Source organism: Actinia tenebrosa, unplaced genomic scaffold (assembly GCF_029948245.1).
Source record: "Actinia tenebrosa isolate PJP-AT-01 unplaced genomic scaffold, QUT_ActTen_1.0 PGA_scaffold9__36_contigs__length_13948895, whole genome shotgun sequence".
Lineage (NCBI taxonomy): Eukaryota > Metazoa > Cnidaria > Anthozoa > Actiniaria > Actiniidae > Actinia > Actinia tenebrosa.
Window position 1 is genome coordinate 11,615,208 of NW_028292586.1, and position 20,430 is coordinate 11,635,637.

General features: G+C 37.2%; 4 protein-coding genes across 6 annotated transcripts in view; 2 read left to right on the forward strand and 2 right to left on the reverse strand.

Annotated features, from left to right (window-relative positions):
• The first annotated feature begins 1,613 nt into the window (after positions 1–1,613).
• LOC148904840 (uncharacterized) lies at positions 1,614–4,486 on the forward strand. Its single transcript, XM_089025199.1, has 4 exons — positions 1,614–1,910; positions 2,111–2,304; positions 2,433–2,596; positions 2,788–4,486. Exons 1-4 carry the CDS (start codon positions 1,895–1,897, stop codon positions 3,968–3,970), a joined length of 1,557 nt encoding a protein of 518 aa, XP_088881325.1. The 5' UTR covers positions 1,614–1,894; the 3' UTR covers positions 3,971–4,486.
• On the reverse strand, positions 3,208–6,436 carry LOC148904841 (uncharacterized). 2 transcript variants are annotated; one of them, XM_089025198.1, is made up of 3 exons: positions 6,141–6,436; positions 5,715–5,861; positions 3,208–5,632 (listed from the first exon to the last, which is right to left on the reverse strand). In XM_089025198.1, exons 1-3 carry the CDS (start codon positions 6,154–6,156, stop codon positions 4,296–4,298), a joined length of 1,500 nt encoding a protein of 499 aa, XP_088881324.1. In that variant the 5' UTR covers positions 6,157–6,436; the 3' UTR covers positions 3,208–4,295. The 2 variants fall into 2 exon arrangements, with proteins under 2 accessions (XP_088881324.1, XP_088881323.1); XM_089025197.1 differs by having other exon boundaries at positions 5,715–5,940.
• Positions 6,437–8,063: 1,627 nt separating this feature from the next.
• On the reverse strand, positions 8,064–16,031 carry LOC148904842 (uncharacterized). The gene is made up of 15 exons (XM_089024534.1): positions 15,804–16,031; positions 15,227–15,320; positions 14,703–14,753; positions 13,671–13,721; positions 12,929–13,023; positions 12,417–12,498; positions 12,001–12,056; positions 11,478–11,544; positions 10,878–10,925; positions 10,315–10,364; positions 9,920–9,995; positions 9,740–9,795; positions 9,569–9,641; positions 8,853–9,090; positions 8,064–8,304 (listed from the first exon to the last, which is right to left on the reverse strand). The coding sequence occupies exons 1-15, from the start codon at positions 16,029–16,031 to the stop codon at positions 8,064–8,066; spliced, it is 1,506 nt and encodes a 501-aa protein (XP_088880660.1).
• A 1,034-nt stretch (positions 16,032–17,065) lies between these two features.
• LOC116286437 (patatin-like phospholipase domain-containing protein 7) overlaps positions 17,066–20,430 on the forward strand; it is a 33,515-nt gene continuing 30,150 nt past the window's right edge. For both annotated transcript variants that reach the window (XM_089024719.1, XM_089024720.1), the window contains exons 1-4: positions 17,066–17,149; positions 17,223–17,301; positions 17,399–17,505; positions 18,244–18,329. In XM_089024719.1, coding sequence (XP_088880845.1) covers positions 17,078–17,149; positions 17,223–17,301; positions 17,399–17,505; positions 18,244–18,329 — 344 coding nt within the window. In that variant the 5' untranslated portion in view covers positions 17,066–17,077. The remainder of the gene's footprint in view (positions 17,150–17,222; positions 17,302–17,398; positions 17,506–18,243; positions 18,330–20,430) is intronic.

Genomic DNA, 20,430 nt, shown 5'->3' on the forward strand with positions numbered 1-20,430 from the left:
TCAAACTCGCAGATGGTTCCAAAAGGGATTTAAAAAAAGTGAAAATCTTGGATTTTTTTAAAATAGGAATTTGAGTGTTTTCATTTTTTTTGTTCCTTAGTACGACAAAAACGTAACCTGTTGGAGCAGATCTTTAAATTTGCGATGATTCAGCAGTGTCTATTTGCTCATATTCCCCACCCCCAAAAAACACTTCAATGGAAAGGAAGTTCTATGTAAAATTTCTGATAGCAAATGATTGCCATTCTTTTACATTTTAAATGACGTAAAACTCTCGATCTTTGTTTCGCTTCATTGTTCTGCATAGACTGAATAAAATTAAGTCATTATAACGTCTCAATAAAACAATGAGCTTTACCTATCATGTCTACAATATTCAAAGTGTAAAATAATAATTAAAGTTGGTAAATACCAAATTCTAAACAAGTAAGTCTTTATTTTACATTTTGTCTTTTTAAAATAAACTAAGTTTTGACTGAGGACCCTAAAATATTCTTTTATGAAAACGTAGTTTAGGTAAGTGTTATTTTGACTGCTCCGGAAACGCTACTTGTGTTTTTTCCGTTACGTTCTAGGCGTGAAACGTTACAGATTCTCCGTGAATCGTAATATGCATGGATAATAAGATCGTACTATATATATGTCATGTAACGGCCCTGTATCCGTGTTATGTCCCCAGATATAGCTTTCATGGAGTAATGTCCCCAGATATAACTATCATGGTGAAAGTATAGTAGTAATAAATTATGCGTTCGGTGTGTGTAATGAAATAGGGAGAATAAGAGAAAGATATCAAATGCCCTTGGCGGGAATCGAACCCACGTCTTCAGTCAGATGTGTTAACCACTACATAACAAGGACCAACCACGCTGGTAACGCAGCCGGAATATGAAATGTAGGGTACTCGTGAGGATCCCAGAGCGATGTTTTCATCATGGAGAAATGTCTCCAGATACATGTTATCTAGTAATGTCCCCAGATAACTGTTATGTAAAAATTGCTATATTTTGGTATGTTTGATTTGGAATTAGCAACACTCCTTGCTCTTGAAAATTTAATGTAAATTGTGATCGCAATTTTTATGACAACCCTTGGTCCCACTTTTTGACCCCTTGAGCATGCGCGTAGAGCAGTAGCTCAGAACTTTTGATGCATCTATCACTAACGAGAATGGACACTATGAATGTTAAATTTATTCGAATGAGGTCTGAAAATGGCTTCATCGAAAAGTACCTTTGGTCGTAAAATTCCTTCATCACGATCCTTGGTCTTTTAAATTTAATTTCAGTCAGATTTATTTACTCAGTTGGATAGAGGCTCTCCGAGTCTCACCCAACATCAGTTACTACTTAATTTGTTTTTGTCAGCCCCCCTAAATCTAAAATTTTTTAATCTATTCTTTCGGAAAATCGAAGGTAATCGAGTGCCGTGAAAATTTTTAGGACTTACAATGCTGACTGAGTTCAAAATGTGTGTGACTAAAATAATTTCGAAGGTTGCTATGGTAATAGTCCCCTTCACAGTTCCCTGCGCCATCTTGAAAGGTAGCCGTGCCTTTGCATCGAGGCGAGACGAATGGCATGAGCTTGCAATGATAGAGACAAGTGAATAATAGGCCCTTTGCAGCTAGTGGTCACGTGCTTGGATACCGCTTAGCAACACAAAACTGGAGAGCAAGCCTTCCAGTAAACAAAAGTTGTAATAGGTCAAGCACGCGTGGTTTTATACGATAGTTTCATCGTTCAAAACGCTTAATCCTTTTGCCCTATCTACAAACACAGTAAGATAATCTTAAATTCTCTCCTTTGGACTCGATTTTTGGTTCGAAGTAACGATATTCTTCGCGTTATCGCGAAAAAATTGTCACCGCCGGCCCGCTCGACGGCTGAAAAACATGGCGACTTCGCAAGGTATGTACTTCAAAACTCTCCTTTTTTTTGGTTTCTTTTCAATTATTGGACTTCTAAAATCTCTAAAATAACAGTTTAGATTGTGAATGGTGATCGATTGTAATTGGACGGCATTTTAATGGACGATTTGTTTATTTTTTGTGAGAGTGATTCCACGTCTAAAGTCAAGACTAACCCATGTTTACATATATTCGCTGTAGATGTTAGAACTCCCGACGAGCCATCACATACCAAGAAAAATTCTTCGTACCATTGTTGTGTTCCCTTGTGTAACGGAGATTCTCGATATCATCCTGATTTAAAGTTTCACCGCTTACCAGGCCGTGCAAGGGATGAGCAATTGAAAAAGGAATGGCTGGTGAAGATACGAAGAGATGTGGGCCCACACTTCAAGGTATATAGGAATCTAACAATATCAATGCACAATACGAATTGCCTGTGGATCTTTAAAAAACTGTAATGAAGATAAAAATAGTTGAATACAGTTACATTGTTATTAAAAGGACATTTGATTTATAATAGGTTAACAAAAGTACCAGAGTGTGCTCAAAACACTTCACTGAGGAAGATTACAATCCTCCCACTGATTCTGGACGTCAGTTGCTAAAAAGAGAAGCTGTACCATCAATCTTTGACTGGTCAACCAAATCCAAAGCAAGAAGAAAGATAATTCGACAAGTAGATAGGTAATGAATATCACATATTTCTACTTCAATACATTTCATTTAGACTTGACTGATGGAATTGTACTTGATGTTTATTTTGGTTTAAACCAAAATAATTTTATAATTTTAATAATTTAGTCTTTTATAATTTTTTATTTAGTGTGAACTGAGTGTGAACTGAGTGTCATCATAATTTCAAAACCTTTTTACAGAGACACTCAGACAGATGAAAGTGATGACAATGAAGATAATAGTCCCAGCACTTCTACAACCTTCAGCATGGATGACCTACAAGCACAAGTCCAGTCACTCAGAGCACAGTTCCAAGATGCACAAAAGCAACTTGAACAAAGTAGAAATGAAACTGCAGCTGCCCTCACTGAAATAAAAAGGGTTAAAGTTGAAGCTGCAAAAGAAATTGAGGACATTAAGAGGCAAGCTGCAGAACAATTAGCACTTAATAAATTTGGGCTTGAGAGATTTGGCACAGACAATGAGATCATAAGATTTTATACAGGTTTCCCATCCTATTTACATATTCAGTTCTTTTTTAAGTTTTTGCAGCCATGTGCTGCACAAATGACATATTGTTATGCCTCTGGAGAAAGAGAAAGTAGACCAGACTCAAGAAATATGCTTCTTGTGGATGAATTGTTTATGTTTTGTGTACGCCTCAAACTAGGTCTATTCGGACAGGATTTAGCTCATAGGTTCCGAATACATAAATCGTCAGTTTGCAGGAAATTGATCACATGGACTAATTTTTTGTATTTTCTTCTTGGTAGTCAAGTGATCTGGCCTTCAAGGCAAGATGTTGATAGGTTTATGCCAGAAGGTTTTAAAAAGCTTTATGCAAGCACACGTGTCATTTTAGATTGTACAGAGATTTTTGTTCAAACACCTACCTCCCTACTACTTCAGTCGCAGCTTTATTCTAGTTATAAGAGTAATACTACACTCAAGGGTTTGATAGGCATTACCCCTAATGGAGCTATTAGCTTCGTTTCTAGCCTTTACACAGGGGGGATTAGTGATAAGGAAATCACAAGGTGCAGCGGCATTCTAGATTTGTTAGAACCTGGTGATTCAGTCATGGCAGACAAAGGGTTTGACATTGAAGATTTACTTAGGGAGAAGCGGGTAGAGTTAAATATTCCTCCGTTTCTTGAAAGTCAGGAACAATTCTCTGCCGCAGATGTTCAAAAAACAAAGACACTAGCAAGTCTTAGAATTCATGTCGAGAGGGCAATAAGAAGAGTCAAAGAGTACCACTTTTTTGATTCAGATGTGCCATTGTCCACTTTAGGTTCAGTCAATCAGTTATATACTGTAGCCTGCCTCCTTACAAATTTTCAAGGCCCACTTATTTTATCCAATGGTAATAATGAGGCATAGTGTCTGTAAGAAGTTGGTGAATGTATGATTAATGTGGCTTACATAACCCATTAGATAATCTTTAATGCAGGTTGGTTTATCATGTGTCTTGGATTGCTTTTTGTAACTATTTCAATTTGTTTGTAAATGAAAACTCAAAAAAAAAAACTAATGAACAAACACAAAATCTAAATAGCACAAATAAATATAATACTAATATGATATAAATATAATAAAAAATAAATTAAGATTATGAATTGATTTGTCATTAATAAAAATAATATAATATTTGTTATCATAAGAAATCTGGCCATGGTTTGAGAACAACAACAAAAATCTTAGTGTATTAATGTAAATAGTAATTGAAGAAAAAACTATCAACTTTGTCCTTTGCTTGCTGGAAAAACACTGAATCAAAATTAATTCTAGAGCAAACAAACAAATTTTCGTCAATGTAACTGAAAAAATCACACCATTCTAATCCTGTGAGTCCAAGCTGGCACTGGATCTGGTAATAATAAATGTCTGTTGTTTTCAGTTTGTACTGGTTAGTGTTCTGGTCCTTGGTGAGATACCTCACATTGTCAAATGATGTTTCCCCCTCTTTAACGACCTTTATTTCTAACAAGCCAAAGGGATTCTGACCATTATTTACGGCATCAAGGTCATAAACTTTCCTGTCTGGGCTACAACCTAGCCATGGGCACTTTGGGTGGACAATCAGCCCAGATGGGAAGAGGTTTACTCTTCCACCCTTTGCATTGCTAGCATAGACCATGGCAGCATGTGGTTCAAGTTCAATGCCTCTTCTCATTGCTGCAGTTTGTACAAATCTGGTGGGGTTTAGCTGATTGACAAGGGTGTCAAAATGTGACACCCGGCGAGCGACAATGCCAAATTTGCTTGCTGTTACCCTTTTTTTTCTGAGCAGGTGCCATACATCACTCTGACTTTGAGTGACTGTTTGCTGCTGCACTCTCAGTGATGACTCTGTTGTCACAGACAATGTTCCAAATATAGATTGTTGACGACTGTCAAGACAGATTGACACATTGTTATTAAATCTGTCCTCTGCACTTGAGAGGGGAAGCTCTGGGAAAGAAGTGCAAGTAAAATCATTTATGATGTAGTCAGTTGACATCTTTTGTTGATATGACAGGACACAGCCTTTTGGGACATTTCCAAACTTGCTCTGTACAAATGGGATATTGCCAAGTTGATCTTGATTGGGCAGAATGGTTGTAAAGAGAGGATAAGGTGGTTGGAAGCCATTAAAGTGCTCTTTTGTGAGGGTAGGATACTGGGTAGATGGGGAATACAAATTACTCTTGATATATCTACTGTACGAAGCGCCAAGTTGGGGTTTTTTCACTAGCACGTCTTGTATTTCTTTTTGTGCGATTTTGGATCCTCTAGGTATGCTCCAACGCTGCTTCATGCTGGTACATGTTAGCTCATCAGGCAATGTCCGATGTCCCAGTTGCTTAAGAAGGGCTAAATAGTAAAGAAGCCCGATCACATGATGGCAGTATCCACCTGCCCCGGCTACACATGAGCACAGCCCAGACAGCAATGTCAAATTGTTGTTCTGGACTGACACCTCTAAAATGTGCGGTGGTTCAGACTTCCTCATTGAGCGGTAACACTTGCATTTAACTCTCACGCACTGGTCGGTATATATCACTAAAAAATTGGAAAAATTAGTGTGAATTGTCTGCCATTCATATCATAATGAAATAGAAAAAACATTTTGGCTATCAAGTACCTTTAACGTCATGTAAATAGCCTGGTTCCGCCATAAATTTGTACGCTTTCGAAGTGCTTGTGCAGCCAGACTTCTCTATAGCGTAGCTCCCTACATCATCGAAGGTGAGGGAAGGAAAGATAGAGATGTCTTGAGTTTCTACTTCATCTAAAACAAAAATAAATATAAAAATATCAGTACGAAGAATTTTTCTTGGTATGTGATGGCTCGTCGGGAGTTCTAACATCTACAGCGAATATATGTAAACATGGGTTAGTCTTGACTTTAGACGTGGAATCACTCTCACAAAAAATAAACAAATCGTCCATTAAAATGCCGTCCAATTACAATCGATCACCATTCACAATCTAAACTGTTATTTTAGAGATTTTAGAAGTCCAATAATTGAAAAGAAACCAAAAAAAAGGAGAGTTTTGAAGTACATACCTTGCGAAGTCGCCATGTTTTTCAGCCGTCGAGCGGGCCGGCGGTGACAATTTTTTCGCGATAACGCGAAGAATATCGTTACTTCGAACCAAAAATCGAGTCCAAAGGAGAGAATTTAAGATTATCTTACTGTGTTTGTAGATAGGGCAAAAGGATTAAGCGTTTTGAACGATGAAACTATCGTATAAAACCACGCGTGCTTGACCTATTACAACTTTTGTTTACTGGAAGGCTTGCTCTCCAGTTTTGTGTTGCTAAGCGGTATCCAAGCACGTGACCACTAGCTGCAAAGGGCCTATTGTCCAAGGTGTTCCAAAAATGCTAATCAGCCTATTTTTCAATCAACCCCACCCCCTCCCCCATCAACAACACCCTGTACAGTTTTTTTATTATAATGCAATACAATTAATATCAACCTTCCTTCACTTTACGTTTTTATTACATTATTTGATTTATCTGCACAGCAATGGCAAGCTCCTGTTTTTTCCAAACAGGATTCTTACCCAGCTCTGCTTCACTAAATGATGATTTTTTTGAAAATAAGAACCTGTTTTTCATTTTCTAGGCTAAATAGGTTCTTGTTTAAAGGGGGTATAAATGACAAATTTAAGGCTAACAGGTTCTTAATTTTCAGGTTATTACTCGCGGGTTTTTACTGCATATTAATACTTTTTACTGGTTGCTTTTATGGTTATCTCGAGGGGGAATCTCGAAAGGAAGAAGCTGAAGGTGCGAACCGGAACGAAAGGGAAATGAAAAGGAAAGAACACACCTATCCTGGTACCATGATCCCATTTGAATCATAAGTTTTGAAACCGCACCATCAATGTATACACTCAATTGAAGAATCGTTGTTGGGTTCAGAAACATAGAACATAGAAGCTAAGACCGAAATGGCACATGAGAAGTACGTTAATTAGATGCATGCTGTGACCGGCGACCCGTAGCATCATCCACACTCAAATGCAGGTCTTCTGAATACGCGTTTGGCATTCTAAACCGACTGTATGGATGGCGCAAATGAATAAATTATAATATAATTATGTCATTTCCCATGTGCCATTTCGGTCTCAGCTTCTATGTTCTATGTTTCTGAACCCGACAACGATTCTTCAATTGAGTGTATACAGCTAACCACTCAACGATGTATTCCAAACACGAGGGCACTGGAAAAATCTATCGATTTGAGATGTTGAAAACATTTTCAGAAGATGCTATAGATAAAAGTCCATACTATTCCATACAACTATTCCATGACGTTTTCCTTTAGGAAGAAGTTCGAAGTGCGACCCTCGAAGTTTTAAATTGATGTCTCGTTTGCCGACTGAGCATTTCAACGACCGTCGATCAAAGGACTGCAATCTTTGATTCAGTCAACTGAAGATTCCCCTCGTAATATTTATTGAGTTTTTTTTTTAATTCTTTGGTTGACTATTGTTGAAATGCTAGTCGACGAACGAGACATAAAACTTCGCGGGTCGCATACTTCAACGATAATGATAGTATTAGTGATATAATTGTATATTTTCAAACTCGTTTTTCAGTCGTATGTCTGCACGTCCATCCCGGCTTTCAAAAATTGTCCATTCCTTTACTCGTTCGGAAATGCGTCTGTCTGTCCGTTGCAATTAGTTTGGTACTGTAAGTTGAACGGAAAACAGTTCTCATTATAGCGAAAGAAACAAATATAAAGAAGAGACAAGTAATTGTTATCAAATGAGACCAGTACTTTATTGTCATGCCTGAAACGAAGTGCCAATGTATTGCGGAAAGATACAGAAATATGGACAACTGTTTACAAAGATAAAATCTTAAATGAATCAAACACAAAGCATTAGACTCCTCTATGGTAATCGTATGTCCATTCTATAAAGTTTAGGGTACGTCAACAAGCTGTCACCAGCCTCCGTCACGTGATTGTTTCTATGGTAACTCAGGATGTATAACGAAGTATGGGGGGACGGATCGGTGTGGCTGCATAAAGAGTGATCCCTTGTTTGCTATGTAGCTGGTGTGAGTGATAGTACCGCGGCCAAGCTTGTCGCCACCAAGCCTTGCTACCTGGTATTTCCGTGCATGTTGCTTCCTGTTAATGGTTCGTTTTGGACGTGGAACGAATTCTAAAGCTTTGCGCATTTCATCGATAATTGCCGTCGAACCATGTCTGAAATTCAAGAAGTTAAATATCAGAAATAATAATGTTGCCTTTGATTCATTCATTATAAAATACGCGCGCATGTCTCTGTACTGTGATATAAACACGCTGGGAGCTGTAGGGTACGATATAAGCAAGCTTATTAGGGACACTAAGACAACTTCGAGAGTGTTTATGTCATAATACTTTTGAGCGATTGTGCGTGAACGTGTCTATGTTCCCTGATATAAACACGGTAGCCAGCCAATCAACGCTGCGTTATATCTCAAATATTTTATAACTGCAATATATATTTGTTACTATGAAGAAAATAGTTTAAACCTTAGCTGCTTCGTTATGAGTTTGAAGCTAGCAGATATTTTGAACACAAAATACAAAGAAACTCATAGAGCGAAGTTTAGGGTTGAGTAAATGATGGACGATTTTCATACAAGTCCAACAACCGCAATAGAAATCTCTTTTTTAGAGTCACGTGGGCGAAAAAAAGTAATTTTTCTGAAGACTACGCAACTCACCAGATCGATCACGCTCGATCAACACAATCAAGTCTTACTTACTTGTAAAGAGCTTTAAGTATCTTATTGGAGTGATCTGTATCACATACAGCACACGAGCAGTTGCTGCCATGAGGAGGTCTTTTCTTCTCCCTCGGTCGTTTCAGTAGTATTTGACTACCGCCGCTTTTCAGTACATTTTCAACATTCTCTCGGAATTTTTCTTCCTTGATCGCTTCCTTTAGCTGTCGACTGAGAGGCTTGCGGATATCTCCGAGAAACCTTATTGCAACTTCGCGATCTGTAAAAAAAATAGATTGGAAAAACATAGTAATCTGTTAAAATCTGCCGCAAGGCGATAGTAAAAGGTCTTGTTTAATGTCAGTTTTCCGACAACTAGTGGCTGGTCTTCAAAGGACGAGATAACAGTGCGCACTTTACCCCCTCTCTCCATTAGTGCTCTGTTTTAAAAGTTTAAAGCTGAAGCTACACGGATCAGAGAGAAGTTGAAACAAGCGTATGAGATGACGACGGGGAATTGGAATAGAGGTTTTGCACCATCACATGACGGCAGCCATGTCATAGATGGCAGGAACAATACAATCGTTTTACATGAGAAGGATTTCAATCCTCGAGAGCACAGGGATTTTATTGCTCTGCCATCTACCCACAAGCAATTCAAGCTGGATTATGGCGCCAATTTCTTGCTTAGAAGGCAATACACTTGCTGCTGGCAAGGATTAATTACTGGCAAGGATTCAGGTATTTCAATTTCTTACCTTTATCGTCGTGATTTATAAGCCATGAACGAGCACCTTGGAGGGCTTCTGGTTGAACCACACAACTAAGGAACTAGGAAGTTATTAATAAATAAATGAAATGAGTTAATAAATGCAATGAATGAAATAGTGGATAAATGAAAGAATGACATCAATTTATCTATTAGTTACCTTTTCCAGGTATTTATGGTCTCCTGCATTCAATAATTTTCTGATGACTTCCTTTTCTGCAGTGAACAAGGGTCGATATTTGCATGTTTAAACAAAATGTTGTTAGGTATATTATATTCTACAGCAGCCAAATACCTCACCCACCCCCCATAACAACTGATATTAAATGTATTGTTTTACCTTCAGAGGGAGATTTTTCGAAAATCTTGTTAAATGATGGCGAGGCTCGCTTATCAAGACAACTTGGCATTGTTGGCTAAAATGATAGAAACAAGTAATGAGTTACTAAATATTAATGATATTTCAGTTGTACACCACATGCTTTTCTCCCACCTGATACACGCACGAGCGCCCTCTCCTCCCCCTCTCCTCCCACCCTCTCCTCCTCCTCTCCTCCCCCCTCTCCTTCCCCCTCTCTCCTCCCATTTATCCATCTCCCCGGTCCCAGCTCCTGCTATCTTTGCCCCTTTCCTTCACTCACTTCCTTCTTTCCCTTTTCTCTTCTTTTTTATAGAAACTACAAGGTAACTACTTACCTTTACACAGTGCAACCTCTAAAGAATATTTGCACGTACCTCACTGGAAGCGTTCTCCTGATCTTTCGTTGGTGTTGACGGTGGAGAAGCTATAAAACATTAAAGAATATAATTGTATCATCCTTCCATAATCCCATATAAGCGACTATTGTGTTATTTTCAAATTCTCTTTCCTGTCGAAATTAAAGATTACTTTGAATAATTTCCATTGGCATTCTTTCGAGGCCGGAATTAACTTATGGAATCAGTCTAGTATAGTTTGGAATGATATAATTAATGCAATAGGACTGCATGTCTGTCCAATTTGAAAATAATTGAATTCAAAAAAAATCCTCTGACTGCCAAATTGGACTCGGCCTATCGGAATTTTTTTCATCCCATTATTTCAAAATTTGATGTGACAGTATGTAGTCGTATTACCTATAGTTATTAAACTTATATAATGATAAAAACTATATATGTACCCATTAGCAGCAGTTCTCAGTGCAGCTCAAAATACAGGCTAATTATATAAATTTAAATCCTCAAATTTTAATTATATTTTTGATATTAATTTAACTGTAATGGGAATAGACTGAAAGTAACAATTAAGTGCTACTTACTTGGTGTTGATATTGGAGGACATCTCGTAAAATCTCCTTCGTCATATTCTGTTTATGAAACATAGTAATATAGTAAGCTATAGATATATAGCAAGTTCATTGGTGCTCGCTCACGCACCGCGAGATATAAGGAATAGTTTGCTTTTATGGTATTTTTGTACGCCGAACATGCAATATGAATCAAAACCTTTTCGTATCGAGGGATTGCAAGCATTCCCAAGAGAGTCAAAAGACATTGTGGTTCCATTTTGGTGCCGTTAACAATGGATGCTAATGAGAAATATTTTATTACATAGCACCAACATGGCCGCGATGACGTAGCGTGCAATCGAAGAATATATGCTGTATATTATGAAGTCCAAACCGTGTCCAAAACTTTAGCGGTGTTGTTTGTTAGTGAGATTTGGGAACGGAGTGCAATGATATATGACCCGTTTACATTGGGGTAGGCTGACCCTGGAGCTAATGGTGCTTTAGCACGTTAACAACTCAATGCATCAAGTGTTCAACCGCACAACTATTTTCTTAATAGCAGCAGCAGCATGTTGGATGAACCCTTTATCTATCAAAAGGATGTATAAGAAAAATATTGAAACTTACCTTCTTCGCGCGCCAACAGCCATCTCTTCAGCCCCAGCAGAGTTTCAGGACTCAAGGAGTTAAGAAGCTAGATAAAGTGTTTTTAGTAAAGAAGAGATAAGATATATATAATTACATAATTAATTATATAATTACTGCCTTTTGATTCAGCTATTGTATTCACTATCCCCGTCCCATCCCATCCCATTTGCGCCCTTTAATAGTATTGAGATAAAATTCCTATATTTAATAAAATAACTCTTTTAACATTTTGCGCCTTTATCTTAAAGTGCCATTTTCATCAATGTAAAAGGTACGCGAGGTCTCATTTTCGACCCTAAAAGGTCGGTCGAGCCCCCTTACCCATTTTTAAAGAGTGTTTCTCCCCCCCCCCCTCCCCCCCCCCCCTTTCCCCCGGTACCCGAAAAGGCTGCTCCCTGTTCCTCAACGTTTCGGGTATTTACACAAGCTCACCCCTACGTTTAATTAAATATATTCCACCTGGTTTGAAAGGAGGTCTAAATACGAACGAAATAATGATCACCTTAATAAGATATCGCTTGTCAGCCGAGTCTAAAAGTTCTGTTAGCACATCTTTGTCTGTAATAAGTAAAAATGAAAAGTAAATAAAATAATAATAAAACAATTAACTAGCAGAATTAAGCTATAGGTTAGTCTATTTTGGGAGTGATCGTCTTATTTTAGGCCACCATTCATAATTCTCTTAGATATCAATTCTTTTCTGAAATGGGAAAACATTACGCTTTGGAAAAATAATAGGTTTATTCTTTATGAGAACCTAATATCATCAACACCGTCAAAGTTCTAATAATCAAAATTTTCATATTTTTTTCTTTTTTATTGCTCTTTTTTATTTCATTCATTCAAACATTCTTTCTTTTTCTTTCTTTCTTTCTTTTTTCTTCTCTAATCTAAATTTTATTATTCTCTAACACTTGCCTCTGAGTATTTCTACGCCAAGAAACTTGTTCAAATCAGCATAGACATCCAGGTTCATTTGACGACTCACTGAAACTGGTGACTGTAAGAAATATACAAATAAACATGCCCGCAATCATGTCAAGCAGCTATCTTATGTTTGCGCATGCTCAACTGGAGTAGATTCAAGGTGTCGGCTGTTGCGAATGATGGCACACTGAGGTCAAGGTAGGGAATTAACAACATTCCCTTAACCTATCAGAGCGCGATAATTTATTTGTCGTACGCTATGACATATTTCTCGGACCAGTACAACCATTATACTGTTTGGTACACCGACAATTTTATTAAACACTTTGTTGGAGCTGTGACGTCTCGGATTGTATTCACTAGCACCAGCACCTGTTCTTCTTAAATTAGATTATAAATTGTAAAATTACATCAGACCCCAAATAAACCCCACCACCTCTTGGACACACAATTAAACAGATGGATAATCATATGCGGGCAAAAAATCAAGTAAACGAACAAACCGGTAGAGGTGAAGACGGCTCTCGTGCTTCTGCATCATCCATCATCTCTGATAACTTAACCTTCGCTATTTCCTCTCTATTGAGCAACCGCTGTCCTGTAATAATATGTCGTTGATTAAGATATACCATTTTAAAGGCATCCTTGTTATATTGCAAGCAAGGGCAGAAAATACATGCGCAGAACAAAGAAATATGAGACGTTTGAAAAGGGCGGTGTGTAATATGCAGACCTCAATATTACTAAAGTCGCCTGAGCTTCCAAACAAATATTGTTATCGAAGTCATGTACGTAAAAAAGGCTATATTTGGACGTCCGTACGGTGGACCTTTCTCACATGGCAGGCCACGTGAACTGGAACCGTAGATATTTTGCCATGCGTAGCCTCTCATTCAAATGCTTGGGGGAAAATTTATACGGGTTAAACAAAGGTCCATTCCTAACTGAGCAAGCAAGGTAAATAACAAAGTAGATTTACATGACTTTAAAATGGCAAGGAAAATGGGACCGTTACCGCGGTACGGAATTGATGTTTATCCAATGGGAGGGCTCGATGAATTTCTAGCCCATTCAAAAAAGCAACATCCCCCCTAATGATCTACATTACGCAAATGGTCAGCAAGAATGAGCTCATCGTCAGTGCCTTGCACCATCCCTCTCTCTCCTAATAAAATCTCATTTTTGTTGCATCAGTGGTACGTTCTCAATGTATTATAAACAACAATGTAATCATGTAATCCTTACTTTGTATAGGGGAGTATGATATAGGATTGAAGCTGTAAGAATAGTCTTTTTCTGTCAAAAAAGGAAACATAGAAATAGTTAATGTAAAAGATAATATATATGGTAACAGCTATATAAATTGCTGGTTTTCATTCCAAAGAGAATGAAATAGCAAAAGATACGGCGGCCATGTTGGATGATATAACGAAAGAGACTCATGACTAATCTTTTGTTACGTTCATCCAACATGGCGGTTGTGAAAACCATCAATACGATAATGACTGACGGGAGTGGGAAAAGCTGTGTGAATTAGAAAGCCCAAGCGTCTTTGCTTTCCCCTACGGCAAAATTCCACGGTACCGGATGCGTTTGCATGGCTGCGTAACAAACTGCGCGCCATATATGCTATCATACCGTAAAATGCTATGGTTGCTGAAGCACAAACCACGTATTAAGAAGATATAACTAGCTAAAAACTAGTGTGAGCTGCGTCGGTGTTTCTAATGAAACAGTAATGATGAAAAGGTAAATTATACACCGTGAAAAGATGAAAAAACTTACTGACGTTTCGGACGCTAGTCCTTCATCGGAGTAAAAAGGTAAAATTAAAAACCACGTATTAATTGAGCTTTTATAAATTAGCAGCAAGACGAATACTTTTGGATATATATTAGCTATCCGCTAATGGTCATTAATACTTTTGGCATAACGACTGTGTCCCCCATTCTTGGTGATGCACGCAAAACGTAAGGGTTTGGGAAGCCACTTACAGGTTCAGCCATCAGTGCTAGGAATAGTATCATTCCATGTTCTTGCCCCCGATGCGGTATAGAATGCACAAGCCCCTCTGGTTACATCTAGTTTTTGGCCAGGTTATCCTAACAATTACATAGTGGCGCCTTCTTTGACACTCGGGTGTATTTTTACTGACATTTCTTTGCAAAAGTTAAGTACTATGTACCTCTTCTAGACCATTTCTTCTCACTACCCATCAACCTACCGATAGCATCTATTTTCAATCATTACAATGTTATATTCTCATTTTTGTCTTACTTTTGGAAGGTGAGAGGGGTATATGCCTGTAGCCACTAGAATACTCCGTTTCTGAGAAAGAAAGAAAAATACTGTATAAATAAATAAATAAATAAAAAAAACGTTGAGTAAAACCCATGATCAAGCGAAGCTGTTGATGAAACATCACGCAAGCCATACTGCTTGTCTCATGATAATGATACAGGAAGGAATGCTCTTTGCAACTTGTCTTGCAACTTTACTGCACATACATTGCAAACATAAAAAGTGCATTGCAGTTGCACCAATTGAGGGCCTGGATATTTGCTTTGCGATCACTCAAAATCAATGCCATTTATTCATAAGCATTCTTTAAACAGATTAACTATAAAACAGGTTTTTTTATTTGCTAGTATAAATTGCTCGGCAAATTGCGGAACTTTTATGTATCAGATGCAAGATTGCCCAATTCAACACTGCATTGCAGCGCGTCAACCTTGCAAAAAAGATCAAGACATTAGATTACCGTACAATAAATGCTGCGTTGTATAAATAATAACAATTACCGAATCGATTATACTGTAAGTCTTTACTTCCTTTCTTCCCAGCATCTCCGCTACCATTACCGCCTTGCTCTTGCTCATCCCAAGTTAGAATGTCCTACAACAAAATAATATCAGTTAGCAGCATATTCATGAAATTTATCTCAAGCGTATAAACAGGCTAGAGCAAAAGAAGCCAGCAAAAGTGGAGGTACGACTCGTATAGAGATACTTTTAAAGAAGCGCGACTTCAAATTTTAAGAAATCCTAAAGTTTTGTTTTACTGTGTTTATAAAATTTGGGCTCTCAGCGCGCGCGTGCAAAAAAAAAATAAATATAAATAAATAAATAAAAACACGTCGATATGGCTAATCGATTCGAGAACACATGTGAAGTTCTGAATTATCGATTCCACTGATGACAAATTTACAAGCGCACGCGCAGATATTTTGCAGCCAAATATATAATATTCATGTAATTGTCTGTGCACAAATCGACACGGTTATATGACAACCGCGAAAGCATTTGTTTGAAGATGTACTATGCCTCACTTTTAATCCTCTCCGTAAGCACTTTATTTAATAGTTTTGCTTTGGCTTACCTTTTGAGGTGGTGGCCCCTTTTTCACAAGAGGCGAAGAAGGTTTTTCAGCGAAACTTTTCGGGTCATAGTGGATGGAGTAAGACGTCTTTGTGTAGGTGTCATCTACTTGATGTTGGAGTATCATGTCTCCTGTGAGATTAGTAATCTTGGGGAAAACGAGAGCAGAGTCTTCATGTTGTCGTTTGCGCTGTTGTGCCAAGGTATTTCCAGAACGTTTCCCTGTCATATTGTAGCGAACGAACTATTCTTTCATTGAAGAATAGCTTGAAATGGCTCAAGTTGTTCGGTTGAAGTTTTACCTTGAAGCCATTTTGTACGCTTGTTTCAATCCATTTGATGTAAACGAGAGAGTACGTCACAGAGCTTATTAGTCAATGTAATGACTTCATTAGAAGTTAATTACGCTACTCAAGTGATTTTCACATTAAATTTGTTAATTGAAAAACCTAACACAGGAAGCCCAGTTACGATATATCGTTTTCATGGAAATGCTGATAACGCTCAACCAAATGTCAAAATGGCTTTGAACAGTGCGAATGATTTTTCTTGATTTATCTAACTATTTCTCACAGACTAAGCATGTGTTCCGCCGTATATTTAATACTGGCATCAAGAGGAAAGATGCACTAAATTGCTACATGAATACATAGTTAATAGTTACTATGTTTAAATTTAGCATCAACAAGACTAACAAAAATAACAAAAATGGTCATAAGCTTGCATAGTTATGTTAACGTAACAAGCATGACCGCTATGCGTCCTTGTCGTCCTGGTTGTTATGCTTCAGGACTTACCAACACCTCTTTTTGGTAGTGCTTACTAGCCTGTCACGGCTCTGGGGTCTCCTCGGTGCAGCAACAGTTGAGTAGATAGTGGTTTGGTCTCTCCTTTTTGCAGCACGTTCTTAGTGTCGGTCCGAAAATCCCTAAATAAGGACGGCTGCAAAAGAGACTATCCTTTCTGCGGATTCGAGTCAGATTAGCCCGGTTCCCGGTTTTTCTCCCTTCACAAAACACGCTAAAAAAACGCGGTAAATTCCAATTCCATCTGTGAATTAGCCAAAACTTTAATTTTAATAGACTTTTAACTTTAATAGATCAGACCAGAGGTTGTTTCATATATCGATAAAGCCGATCAGTGAAATTCAGGGTGAATTTTTTTTAGTTTTTCCAAATCCACGCACGACAACAGACACACGTGACAGCAACGTGACTTAAGCCAGCGATAACCACCAACCAGCGGTAATATCCCACCAATAAACAAGATTTCAAGATGGACGTCGGTGAAGCAACGTCGAACTTCACCAAAAGACTCGCCGAAATGCACCCATTAGAAGATATATCGGTAAAATATTTCTAACCAGAAAGAAAGTCTGTCATCTTAGGAACCTAAAAGTGAATATCTTTTTGGATTTCAGGTCAATTTTTTGGTTGGAATAGTGTTTTTAGTAATAGTGGTTTTGCTAATCTTCTTCATAAGGAAGCTACGACGAAAAGGTACTACGCAGCGATACAACTATTTTATTAATATTTCATTCTATGAATACTTGGAATTATGAATTTAAAGGGTTTATTTTATTGTTCTCTATGTCAGCTGCAGCCGTAATTCCTGCAGTTAAAGAAGTTTTAATCCCTGAAGCCAAGCCAAGGTTTCGTAAAAGAGACAAAATGATTTTCTACGGGAAAAAAATGTTACGAAAGGTAGGTCTTGTTGAGGGAAAATACTTTAGACTTTCCGTGTCGTCAAAGCAAAAAACACGTGTTTTTTCCAGTAATCCTATACAGAAATATTTTTTATTTAATTCAGCTAGTAACAGCCTTGCAAGAGTATTATTCAGGGATATTTCATCTCAAAAAGAACAAATGGCGACAGTTCTTGCTCCGATGAGCTCGCGTTACAAACGATTTTCTTTCGAAAATCTGGCGAATGAAACTAAAAATTTAACGCCATTTTTATTCAAAGGAAAAGAGATGTACATGACCTGCTTGGTCTAAAACCTTGGAAAATTTAGATTGGCGAATTTTGTATAATTCTATCGATATAACAGTGAAGATTAAGCCGTGTTTTGGTGGAGTTAACCTGCATGAATACTTATGCGAAGATGGATAAGAAAAAGTTTGTGCCAGAATTAATTTACCTAGCAGAATAATTCGAAAGTCCTATTAAATTTTCAGTGAGATTATAAGCTTATTTATGTTCATTTTTTTGGGATATTATCTCGTTAATCATGGCCATTTCAATACCGGTAACTCAATTCAGCAAACCTTGCCTTTCGTTGTGAGAATAATAATTTGTTTACAAAATAAAACACAAGAGGATCAAATCTTGTTTGACCGGAACGAAAACAAGAGCTTTTGAATGGCTAATTGGAAAACAGTTTTGCTGGTATCACAATTAAATACTAAGTATTTTATTGGATATTTCGTCTTTAAATGCAGGTAAGACAGTTGTCAGAAGAAAGAGATGAAGGATATAGAAGGAAAATAAGAAAACGACAAAAAGTCATGTTCAACTTTGCAAAAGAGTAAGTCCTTGATGTAGTTTTATGGCTGTATTACGAAAAACAATATCACATGCAATATTTGTCTCTGGAAAAAAAGTTTGCAAGTTGCACAAGCATTTTCACGTTTTACATCCCCTTCCATGCTTGAATTTTTTATATTTCTTTCTGCACAAAAAGTAAAACCGGCTTCTTTTTTTTGCAACAATTTTTGGAACCAATGTTAGCTCTGTTTATATTCATATTATCATATTATTATTTCTCAATTGACACGGTTTTCTTTGTTATTCATTTATTGTTTTTGTTATAACCCTCATTATAAATGCGAGGTCAATATGTAGTTAGTATTTAACCTGGTTAATAGAGAGTTTTAGATTTATGTTCACGTCAAACGTGAAACGTCAGTTGACCAGTAAAAAATTCTTTTAAATTATTGAAAACGAATCGCAAAAAAGTCCAAGTAGTAGAAAAACAAAAGAGTATTTGCAATTGGTGAGGTTTGTAAAAGGTAAAGTAAAATGAAGGAAAACTATGAAAACATGGTCACGTTTGCCGTTTGGGGGGAGAAAAAAAAGTCAATCTAAAACTCTCTAATAACTATAATATAGACTTCGCATTTATAATGAGCAACATTTGATAGAAAACCTTCTCAATTGATAAATAAATACTTAATTACCTCGAACGTCAGCAATAAGCCTATACATCCCTCAGGCCTGCGGCCCATGGGGTGTTTATGGCTTATTGCCTCCGTTCTCGGTAATTAACTCTTACTCAAATAATTCATTATCAGATTATATAATGCATGATTGTTACTGACAGTTTGATCATTTGTATAGGAAATCACACAATCTCGAGTACAATTCAGATTTTAATGTACGAGTGATGTTTTGAAAGTTTTCAAAAATGGATGAGCCTTTAGGAGAGTCCAATTTGAGAAATTTCATAACATCATGAGTATCTATAAATTCCGGATTGTATAAGAAGATTATGTTTAAGCAACTTAATTGGGACTTTTCAGAGTACAATTTGGGATTTAATTTTACTCTTCTTGTCTAATCAGAATCTAGTAATTTTTTAGAGTGTATTATAACCATCTGAAATAACTAATACTGACTGTTTTGCTGACTAATTAATATTTAACAATTATTATAGAAGTGATTATCGGGGATTATGAAATAACTGTTATGAATGTCGCATTCTGATTGGTTTGGAGCGCATGCTTTATGAGAGCACATTGCACCCGCGCGCACTTTCCATTGCGTCATTTCTATATTATTGTAATTTGTATTTTATAAAAGAAATAAAAAACTTGCTTGCTGTGCTGTGTGCAGTCATAAAGCACTTGGGGATTGGCAGAACACTCGAGAAGTGTCCAGAAGCACACCACTACGCGTCGTGCTTCTCCTAACACTTCTCTCGTGTTCTGCCAACCCCCGCTTGCTTTATGACAGCACACATCACACGCGCACATTTTCTATTTCTTAAAAAATACTAAGGGATAATAAAATGTTGTCATGCACAGCAACACAGGGAGCCTAGTTAAAGAAAAAAGGAAAGTGAGACAGTTTTGTCACTGTTGCTGACACAATTTGCATACATGCATGATTTGTGCCATTTTTGCCACTTTTTTCATGTGGTTCATGAATATAGTTGTGGGCATGTAAGTGATCAGTGTAGAAATTTGAATTCTTGGAAAAAATATATATATTGAAGAAATAGAAAACACGTTCACTTGCTGTGTGCAGTTATAAAGCAAGTGGAGGTTGCCAGAACATGAGAGAAGGGTTTAAGGAGAAGAAACCTAGGAGAAGCATGACGCTTAGCGAAGTGCTTCTTGACACTTTCGAATGTTGTGCCAATCCCCAAGTGCTTTACGACTTCACACACACAGCAAGTAAGTTTTTTATTTCTTTTATAAAATACAAATTACAATAACTGTTATTTTAGATAGGAATGATGCAACTAAAAGTGTGCCGACGTGCTGTGTACTATCATAAAGCACACACTCACAACCAATCAGAACGTGAGATTTATAACAGCTATTTTGTAATTATGATACCTTAGTTAGCAGAATTATATATAATTTTTAGGAAAACAAAGGTAAACAAAGAATATTGAACTGTGT

Excerpts from the sequence above, each read along its gene's own strand:
- LOC148904840 (XM_089025199.1), top strand. Across the intron at positions 2,305-2,432 it reads ATGTGGGCCCACACTTCAAG|GTTAACAAAAGTACCAGAGT; the intron begins GTATATAGGAAT and ends GATTTATAATAG. Across the intron at positions 2,597-2,787 it reads ATAATTCGACAAGTAGATAG|AGACACTCAGACAGATGAAA; the intron begins GTAATGAATATC and ends ACCTTTTTACAG.
- LOC148904841 (XM_089025197.1), bottom strand. The coding sequence starts at position 5,940 with ATGTTAGAACTCCCGACGAGCCATCACATACCAAGAAAAATTCTTCGT. Across the intron at positions 5,633-5,714 it reads CTATTTACATGACGTTAAAG|TGATATATACCGACCAGTGC; the intron begins GTACTTGATAGC and ends CCAATTTTTTAG.
- LOC148904842 (XM_089024534.1), bottom strand. The coding sequence starts at position 16,031 with ATGACAGGGAAACGTTCTGGAAATACCTTGGCACAACAGCGCAAACGA. Across the intron at positions 10,926-11,477 it reads GCTGTTGGCGCGCGAAGAAG|AATATGACGAAGGAGATTTT; the intron begins GTAAGTTTCAAT and ends TTTCATAAACAG. Across the intron at positions 9,796-9,919 it reads CGAAAAATCTCCCTCTGAAG|AAAAGGAAGTCATCAGAAAA; the intron begins GTAAAACAATAC and ends TGTTCACTGCAG.